Raw genomic sequence first — 11,038 nt, forward strand, 5'->3', positions numbered from 1 at the left:
TCTCCTTGCATATAATCTTCAAAGTAGATCCCTTCTGAAAATTGAAAGGATAATCGAATGTCCTTTCAATCATTCAATTACCCTTTAAATTTTCAGAAGGAATTTACTTCGAAAATTATATGTAAAGGTACGCACAGTGTTGTTCGAAAAAAAATTTAAAATGTAGATATATAATAGTAATAGTACTAAGTACTAACAAAAATTTAACTAAATTGGTGGAAAGAAATTTTTTTTTTTAACTAAAAGAGATAGAAAAAAATAAAAATGAAATCTTTATTTTTTTTAAAATAGATAAAATATAAATCCTCCTCTTTTATTCAGGTTTGGGACCAGCTACTTAAATTTTCAGTAGGCGGAGTTAAAAATTATTTACGAACAATTTATTGTAGCCTGTAGAAATTTTTAAAGAAAATTAAAAGTAACGATAAGAAAAGAAAAATTTTATCAATATAATTAAATTAAATATCACTTACTTGACGACATGCAATTTCGGCATATTTATCTTGTAGTCGAAAATGAGCATCCTGCCAATCCTTAACGCACATTAACGCTTCTAAAATATCTTCTTTTAGTCGGCTCCTGACCTCGCTCAAAACTATTTTACCTACACTAAAAGCAGACTCCAAAGCAACAGTACTAACCGGAGGTGTCAGTAGATCTTTTGCAATCGCAAATATAACTGGCCAACGGCGTTCATACCTTCGCTAGAATTCAATTACTTCATCTGAACTTTTTTTAAATGCTTTATCTGTTGGCATATTCTGGTTGAAATAATCAATTAATTCAGCAGGCAATGCTTTATTACTTGAGCTCGTAAATATTTGATGAGAATGAGATACAGATGATGACGATATGTCAGTGGCAGTAGATGAACACATTGCAGATGAATCATATCTATACGAATTAATGCCTTGAAATAAATTAAATATTTCCACATCTTCTTCTTCAATTTCAACGGAAGGAGTAGGTGCAGATAGTACCCGACTAATATTGGTACCCATTCGGTTCGCATATAATTCATATATTTCACATAATGTTTGCTCTAAATTTCTATATGTGATAAGTGTATCAAATGTGCAAGCGTTTGAAATTTGATCAATTATATATTTAGTTCCCTATAAATTATATCGGGGGTCCATCACACATGCTAAAGGAAATAATATAGGCAAGTATTCCCAATATTTTCTAAATTTTAATTCCATAACAATTATAATTTCACTAAAATCAGGGTCATATTTGTATTATGAAATGTTCTTAAAAAAATGTTAAACCCTAATCTTAAGGGTCCCCCACCATCTCTACCCTGGAGCATCATGAGGGAGGTAAATCGCAGGTTATGCCTCCAAGGGTATAGGGTGGAAGGCTGCTTGTACACTTGCACTTACCCAAGAGCCAAATCCATATTTCAGGATTCTAACCTTTGATGCAGCAGCCTCAAGCAAAACTGGATTTCTCCACCCTCCCCTTTTACCACTTGGAGATGTGCCCTGGGGGCGATTATGAAATATTCTTGCAATTATATAAAGACGTTCAAACACCATGCAACTGGTGGGATAGTAAACACCTGATAAAATCTTAATGGTTTCATAAAAAAAAGTCAAAAATCTTTTAACTTTCAAAGCTATTTGCCAATCACGTTCAGTCAACATACCATCGTCATCACTTCTAACATGTCTATTGTTATAAAAGTCAGTTATTAAATATTCAAAACCTTCACATGACTTTAATAACAAGTAAGTAGAGTTCCACCTATAACCTACGTCGCTAACAAATGTTTTAACATTTTGCACTCTTATTTCGGTATATTAATCCTCAAATGCTTGTTTTCTACTTGGGGAGATTGTGATATATATTAGTGCGTTCTTAATAATTTGAAGTTCATCATTTATATGTTTTAAACCATTTTAGACAATTAAATTCAAAATATGACATACACAACGAATATGAAACAAAGACCCACCAAAATCAGGTTGCAATACCCTATGCAATTTATCAGCAACTACTTTATAAACACTAGCATTATCAAAAATAAATGAACGAATTTGACTTTCGCAATGATATTCTCTAACAATACTAATAATAACATTAAATATATTATTAGCATTGTGAGGAAACTCAATAATTCTAAAAACAATAATTTTTTTTATGCATGTACCAAAGTGGGTCTATATAATGTGCAGTTGCAGCTATATATGCTCTTTTATTAATCCCTTCCCATATATCCAAATTTAAAGATATGACACCCCATATTTTTGCAAATTCATAATTAATTGTTGTTTTATTTCAGTAAAATATTGTATTGTATCGTAACGAAGAGTGTTTCGACTTACCCCAACATACCTTAGCTGCAGATGTTCTTTCACATACGAGACGTAGTGTTGGTTGTCAATTAATGCCAAAGGCAATTCAGCACCAGCAACAAGCTTCACCATTTCGGCTCGAGCTCTTTCCTCCGAATACACCCATGTGGATAGGGGTACAGCAGAACCACTGGAGTCTAGACTGCTAAATTGTAATTGTGTTTGACAGCCTGGAATAAGTTCGTGTTTGGCCGCACATACTTTGGGTGGTACCAATTCCTTTTTGCCATGCCAATCTTTGTTGGCAATATTTACATATTGCTTTGGATTCTGGGACTCCATTGACGATTTTTCCTGTTGAAATCAACTTAAAGTGATCCCAACGTTTTGCTTGTTTTTTCCCCTTTCGCTTTCCCCTCATATCAGGAATGTTTAATTCAACCTCTTCTTCCTGATCGTGTTCCGCTTCGGGAACTTCAATATCATCCAAATTAATTGGATAATTTGGATTGCCGCTTACATGATGATGAAGATCCAAATCTGAAATATCTTCAGATAGGGGTACGTCATTTAGACCTTCAAATTGATTCAGAAAGTGACTTTGCGGTGTCATAGGCGATTCGTTTCCTCCCACACCGAACAAGTTTTCGACAAATGTGCGTGAATCCATTTGTTTAATTGTAATAAGTAATAACTAGTGAAAGAATAATTGTATAAATGTAGTGAGAAATGAAAATTGGATGAAATTTAAATAAATATAGTGAGAACTGAGAAATGAGAATTGGATATTGTATAAATTGTATATAAAAATTGTACAACTATCAATATAACACAAGAGAGTTGAGAGAAAGAGAATTGAGAGTGAATTGTAGAAAATTTTGTAGCTAAATGCCACTATTTATAGAAGAAGAAGAGGGAAAAAAATTAAAGGATCGAAACGGTCATAAATTTAAAAAAAAATAATTTCAAGGACCGAAATGGTCACTGCTGAAAAAGTGACCGAAACGATCACTTTTTAAAAAAAGTGACCGTTTCGGGCACTTTTATAAACGGGCCCACTAGCCTGGCTCGTGGCGAGCGGCTCGTTTAATTGCTCGGCTCGCCCACCGAACTGGCCCGCTCGGCTAGCGCTCGGGCTTGTGTTTTTACGGGCGGCAAGAGCCCAAGCCGCCCACGAGCTCCGTTTTTGCGAGTCGACGAACCGCTCGACCCATTTGCCACCCCTACCCATAACATGCCACAAATTCACTTGCATAGTAGAAGATGCCACTAGAGTCTGTTTAGCACTTTTCCAAGAAATAGCACCACCAGCTAATGTAAAAATGTAACCTGAGGTTGATTTCAAATCATCTTGACATCCAGCAAAATCAGAATCTGAATATCCTACCACCTCAAGATAATTTGAACGTTGGAATGTAAGCATGTAACTTTCAATTTTTTTCAAATATCTCGTAACTTTCTTAGCTGCTTTCCAATCCTCTTGTCCTGGATTAGACTAAAATCTACTAAGGACACTGACTGCATAGGTTATATCCGATCTATTGCAAACTTGAGCATACATTAAGCTCCCCACAGCACTATCATATGGAATCAACTTCATAAACTCACTTTCTATCTCGTTCATTGGACATTAAATTTTGTTAAACTTATCTCCTTTTTTAATAGGAACATCACCAGGTGCACAATTTTATATATTAAACCTTTCTAGAACACGTCGTATATAAGATTTCTGAGAGAGTCCCAATAAGCCACGATTTCTATCACAATAAATTTCAATGCCAAGTACATAGGAAGCTTCTCCAAGATCTTTCATCTCAAAATTAGCAGACAGTATTTTCTTTGTCTCATGAAGCAACCCTAAATTACTGCTAGCAAGCAGAATGTTATCAACATACGGTACAAGGAAAATAAAATTTCTCCCACTGATTTTGAGATAAATGCATTGATCAATAGTATTTTCAACAAAACCAAAAGAGGTGACAACCTTATCAAATTTCAAATACCACTGTCGAGATGCTTGCTTAAGTCCATGCAATAATTTGTTTAACTTACATACCAAATTCTCTTTTCTGTTCATAACAAAGCTTTCAGGTTGTTTCATATAAACCATTTCGGAAAGATCTCCATTCAAAAATACTGTCTTAATATCCATTTGATGAAGCTCCAAATCGTAGTGTGCCACAAGAGCTATGATAATTCAAACAGAATCTTTCGACGAAAAAGGGGAGAAGGTTTCAACATAATCAATGCCTTCTCATTGAATGAAACCCTTTGCAACCAATTTTGCTTTCTTTCACTTAACATTTCCTTTTGAATCTAATTTACTTTTGAAAATCCACTTGTTATCTACAGCCTTAACATTTGGAAGAAGTTCTACTATATCCCAAACTCTATTCCTTTCCATGGAATTCATTTCATCTTCCATGGAAGCCATCCATTTATCTGCCTTAGGACTTGTCAATGCTTGGTTATAAGTTACAGGATCAACAATATACCCAATATTAAAATCTCTTTCCAATAAATATGTAATATAATCACTGGGCAATGCAGATCTTCTTTCTCTTTGTGGTCTCCTAACTTGTGGCTCAGAAACCAACTCAATCCTTGTTTGAGGAATTGGAGGTTCCTCATGGGTCCTTGGTTCTACATTAACAATTTCAATTGGTTGAGAACCAACTCTTCCCTGTATAACAGGAACTGGAACAACAACTTAATTAGGTTCAACAAGAATTTTTCTCAACATGGAACTCCCACCATCTCCAAAATCATTCTCCAGAAACTTAGCAGTAATGGACTACACAATTCTAGTGCTACGATTTGGACAGTAAAACTTATATCCCTTTGATCTATCTGGATACCCAATAAAGTAGCCAGGAGTTGATTTATGTTCTAATTTCTTTTCAAATGGATTATAAGTCCTAACCTCAGCTGGACATTCCTAAACCTTAAGGTGAGCCAAACTTGGCTTTCGTTCTGTCTATAATTCAAAATGTGTCTTTGCAACAGCTTTACTTGGAACTCTATTCAAAATATACATAGCAGTTTTCAAGGCTTCACCCCACAAATATTTAGGCAAATTTGTTCTACTCATCATACTTCTAACCATATCTTTTAGGGTTCGATTACATCTTTCAGAAACATCATTCTGCTATAGTGTCCCTAGCATGGTGTATTGGGGCACTATTCCATACTCTTGTAAAAACTTTGCAAAATTACCCATATTTTGACCAGACTCATCATATTTCCTATAGTACTCACCACCACAATCAGATTTCACAACTTTAATAATTTTTCCACATTGTTTTTCTACTTCCAGTTTGAAAACTTTGAATTTCTCAAGTGCATGTGATTTATCGTTAATCAAGTAAACATATCCATATCGTGAGAAATCATCAATGAAAGTTATGAAGTATTTATCCCCACATATAGTGGAAGGCAAAGGTCTACTAATGTCAGTGTGTATCAAGTCCAAAATTCCATCACTCCTAGTTGAACCCTTTCTTGTAGATTTAGTTAGCTCTCCTCTTATGCAATCCACACAGGTTTCAAAATCAGAGAAGTCTAAAGAGGGAAGTATCTCATCTTTTACTAATCTTTCCATTCTATCCTTAGAAATATGACTCAAACACTTATGTCACAACATAAAGGATGATTTATGAATTAAAACCCTTTTCTTTGATACATTGGTAACACATGAGACATCACCAAAAGGAGCTAAAGACAATCTATATAAATCATCACATAAAATGTCATTTCCAATCAAACGAGAATCATTAAATAACTCAACCGTTCCGTCACCAAAATTAAATGTAAAACCACAAGCATCAAGTTTCGATATAGAAATTAAATTCCATTTCATTTGCAGTATATAAACTGTATTTTCCAAAACAAGATAAAAACCATACTCTAAAGTTAACTTCACTATTCCTATAAATTCAACCTTCACTTGAACTCCATTTGTAACGCTCAAGCTTACTTCATTCTCACTTGGCCTCCGTTTGCTTGTGAATCCCTGCAAGGAATTCGCAATATGAATACTAGCTCCCGAGTCTAACCATCAAGAATTCAAAGGCACATCTACTAAAAAAAGGCTCAAAACAAACTAAGGCCAAAGGAATACTTGGAGAACTTATTTTCTTTTCCAACCAAGTCTTGAACTTAAAATAGTCTTTATGCCAGTGACCCTTCTTTTTACAGAACTTGCATTGATCATTTTTTTTATAACTCCTTTGAGACCACTAAAATTTTTATTATGCTGACTTCGGTGGGATTTATTATCCTTACGAAACTTAGGTTTATGATTATGAAAAGGCTCCTTATTCTGTGATGGCTGAAAAGCTAATTGCACAGTTTCAACAGTTTTATGACGCATCCTATACTTTTCTTGGGCACACACTGCTATGAGCTCATTCAAATTCCATTTATCCCATTGAGTATTGTAAACAACCTTAAGCTGATTAAACTTGTTAGGAATACTATTCAAAACATGATAAACCATGAAAGGTTCCGCAATGGAAATGTCAATGGCCTTTAGTTTAGATGATATATTTATCATTTTCATGACATGCTCCTTAACCCCACTTGTACCATTATATTTCATGCTCATCAGCTTATCCATCAAATCCCCAATTTCGATTTTATCAGACTCAATAATTTTTTCTCCTATGACATCCATAAAACTTTTGACATTTTCATTATCGGGGATGACACTTTGAATGGAATCAGATATCGATTGCTTAATGATTTTCAAATAGAGTTTGTTAGTCATTTCCCACTTTTCATGTTCGACTACATATTCAACAGTACTCTTATCCGTGAGTTTCTCAAGCTTTTGATCCATTGCAAAATTCAAGCCCAGAAGACCAAGTGCTATTTCAACTTCTCGTTTCCATCTCACATAGTTATTCTCAGTCAAGATTTCAATAGCAGATAATTGATTCGAAACGTCACATATAATAACACTTTTGGGTAAGATATTATATGCAATAAATCAAAATTGTTGCGCAAAAATATATATATTTTTTATTGTAGAAAAAATCGAACAAATAATAATGAGTGCGCCATTTTGGCAACTACCACCTATTTTTATTTCAAAATATTTCTCTCATAGTGGGAAAGCAAGAATCGTCTCAATGCCCATAAAAAATTCAATCACAAAACAGTAATTATGTAACAAATTATAATTGTCAATTGATGAAAGGTAAAAATTCATATGTGATTGAGAAACGAAATTTGCAACAAAATTTCAAAATTTCAGTATACATATAAAAAATTGAAATTTAAGCACACAAATAATGGCAACATTTAAATGCATAAACATTTTAATGAAATAATACAAAAATTCGTCAATTAATTTTATTATTTATTCAATATATAATTTTAATTTGGTCAAGTTTAAATAAAATTTTTAATTGGGTCAAAATTGAAATCTTAGGGTTAAACCTTTTAAAAGTTTAAATTTGATACCCTTTTGAACTTTACATATTAACCCTGGATTGAAATTGAAAACTAGGTCCTTCGTATTTAAAATTGCACGACAGATCCTTATTTATGTAATTACAATATGACCCCCAACTGATAATTACAAACAGGGGTTTGAAGATAGGTTATTTACGGCAGAAGCCCCCGTCTACCTTTGGCCGTATATAAAAAATTATTTTAAATAAAATATGAGAAGAAATAAATAAATATTATTGAGAAAAGTAAAATAAAGAGCTAAAATAGAAAGCATGATCGGATTGCATAAAATTTTTGTCTCTTTAAATTATAGATACTAATGCATAAGATGCTCTTTATAAATAAAGAATTTTGTGAAGGTGTTCTAAATTTAGAGAGTAAAAAATTTTAAGCATTTCAACAAGTTCTTTATCTTTATCACGTCATTTTACATACTCCCAAATTATTATATTATTTTTCCTATCTTTTATTTTCGCTAGCTTCCCTTCAAATTGTTATATTATTTTTCTCTACTGAAATTTGAAATATTTTGAATGCATTTAGTTATAGAGAAAGAGTTTGACACTCCATATTTGGAGAATCATTCTCACTCTCTATTTTAAATATTAACTTAAAGAGTCTTTTAAAATATAATTTTAAGGGTTGACTCTTTTACATAGAGAGCATTTTATATTTAAAGAGCTTTTTGAAAATACTCTAAGTGACAAGAATCCAACTTCTACTATGGTGGCACATTCCATCATTAAATTCCAATCCCTAACTTTAGTTATAGTACGCATTGGTGGTGAGTCTGGAACTTGACTAGAAGATTGTTGGTCGAGGCCGAGATGTATGATTTGGTTTCGTTGGAAGATTTAGGTCTACTTATGATCTTCGATTTTAATTTGTTTTCACTAATAGAAAGTATAACTCTAGCACAATTAGTGTACTTGAAAACAACCAAGTTTTTCACAAGAACGTTGACATGCCTATGGATTGATTTACCTCCAATTATGTTTGTGATTGAATTTACAATAGTGGTGTTGCAAGATTGTTGGATTAACTTATTTCGTTAAATATAATTTTTTAAAAAATAATTTTATTTATGGATAAAAATTTTAAATATGGTCAAACATGCAATTTGTTTAGCTTCTGATTATTTGTTGTTAGTTCATATGTACTCAATTTCTACTGTGGATTAAATAAATATTAATAGGCTCCATCAACCCCTTTTTTTAATTGTTTGATTATGATTGGCTCATGTTTAACAAAGCTTTTTGAGATTACGAGTAGGTCAAATTTCAATTTTAACCAAGTTTAAATCGATGCACAATTTATTTTAACATTTTAACCAAACATTTCATGAAATTTACAAGTTTATAATCTCAAAAAACTTTATCGAACAGAAGTTTAATAACAAGTGGATAATTTTATTATCTACCATCAAATATTTGATGTTTAATTATTGATTAATTTGATTAGTAGGGTTTTTTTTACCTAACCCACGAATAACACCTCCCAAGTTTCCATATTTCATTTAAATTATCATTTGAGCCCATATGTCCAATTTTAATTTTAATTTTGTTTCTCAACTTTAGGGGTTGACTATAAATGAAGTGGGACATATTTTTATCACAACCATGCGACGATTTAGTCTAATGAAGATTTAAAAGGTTTCATTATTGGAGATTAATTATGCATTATAAGATGAAAGATTGACTACTAACTTGCTCCTCTTAAAGATTGTAAATGAACTTACTATTCGAACAATATTATCAACATTTTTCCTTATTTGCATTCCTTTTTAATTATAATAAATATCTTTATCTTTACTTAATACTTATTGTCTTTTTGCTTTTCTTTTTTTTTTTTTGGTCTTAATTTAATCATCAATCTCTATTAATTAGCATTTCGGAAAAAATATTATGTCACACTTTTGTGTTTCTTGTTTTTTGCTTACATTTTAAAATACGTTAGGTAGAAACTATTATATATCAATAAAAGATACACTAATTAATAAAAGATTTTAATCTTAAAAATACAATGAAAAGAATGGTTGAGGACACAAGCACGCAATGAGATAAGATTGTGAAATAAATATTAGCGAAAAATAAAAAATATGCCGGCAACATAACCAACCTATTACTAACAATTGTTAATTTTTGTCATAACATTAAAGGCAATTTTTTTATAATAAATAATATTTGACCTAATTCAATTGGTTAAAACGTAAGAGTTTCCGATTGTCCATCTGCTATATAAATCATAATACTATCTTCTTCTTAGATCAAAATAAGAAATGGCGAAACTATGCATAATTTTCATGCTTTGCTCGTTAGTGATTATCAGTATTGTTGCCGCAGGTGGCCTTAAAAAAGGTCCGGAAGCTGTCGAAAAGTGGTTCACAAACATACCATATGCGAAAGAAAAATTGACCAAACTTCATTTCTACTTTCATGACACGGTAAGTGGCAATAATATAACTTCTTATTCGGTGGCTCAATCCAACATGACATTCAAGTCCCCAACTTTATTTGGTCTAGTAAGTGTTGCAGATGATCCTTTAAGGGAGGGGCCGGAACCTGACTCGAAGATCTTGGGTCGAGCCCAGGGGATATACAGTTCGGCCTCACTAGAAGAGTTTGGTCTACTTATGACCCTAAATTTCGTTTTCACGGATGGAAAGTTTAATGGTAGCACGCTTAGTGTATTCGGACATAATCCGGTTTTTGGCAAGTACCGAGAGATGTCTATTGTTGGTGGCTCAGGTGTTTTCCGGCTGGCGCGTGGTATCGCCACTGCACAAACTGTTTGGTATAATCTTACCACCAATAATGCAGTTGTTGAATATACCCTAATGGTTTTGCATTATTGATTTCCATGTTGGGTTTTCTTTATTTGGGATTTGGTAAGGTCTTGCTCTTTGGTCTGTACTGTACTCATGCTATTTCTAATTTTCTAGCTTCTTAACGTTAAAGGAGTTATTATTGAGAATAAATGGGAAGTATTTTGATTATTGACAGTTGTCATTCAGCACGCGTTTGATTCTGATTATTTGAAAAAAAAAAAAAAAAAGAGAGAGAGAAAAAAAAAAGAAATGAATTTTTGGCTAGCAAAAGTTGGATTCTAAAGAAATAAAATAAACTCGATGACTTTCGGGACATCTACCCACCAAATATCACTCATAACTTGGTCAAAAATCGTTTTAAACCCCAACCTTGAAGCAAGGGGAATAAATTTGCATTGAAACTTTGATAATGCATATTTGTGATGTGGGCCCTTGGCAAGGATAGAAATGATAT

The 11,038-nt window shown here is 32.7% G+C and overlaps 1 protein-coding gene across 1 annotated transcript; it reads left to right on the forward strand.

Moving 5' to 3' along the window:
- Window positions 1-10,014: 10,014 nt before the first annotated feature.
- Window positions 10,015-10,765, forward strand: LOC111410974 (dirigent protein 22-like). The gene has a single exon (XM_023041561.1). It carries the CDS (start codon window positions 10,036-10,038, stop codon window positions 10,609-10,611), a length of 576 nt encoding a protein of 191 aa, XP_022897329.1. The 5' UTR covers window positions 10,015-10,035; the 3' UTR covers window positions 10,612-10,765.
- Window positions 10,766-11,038: the final 273 nt, after the last annotated feature.

The sequence above is a fragment of the Olea europaea genome, chromosome 15 (genome assembly GCF_002742605.1).
Source record: "Olea europaea var. sylvestris chromosome 15, O_europaea_v1, whole genome shotgun sequence".
In the NCBI taxonomy this organism is placed as follows: domain Eukaryota; kingdom Viridiplantae; phylum Streptophyta; class Magnoliopsida; order Lamiales; family Oleaceae; genus Olea; species Olea europaea.

Excerpts from the sequence above, each read along its gene's own strand:
- LOC111410974 (XM_023041561.1), top strand. The coding sequence starts at position 10,036 with ATGGCGAAACTATGCATAATTTTCATGCTTTGCTCGTTAGTGATTATC.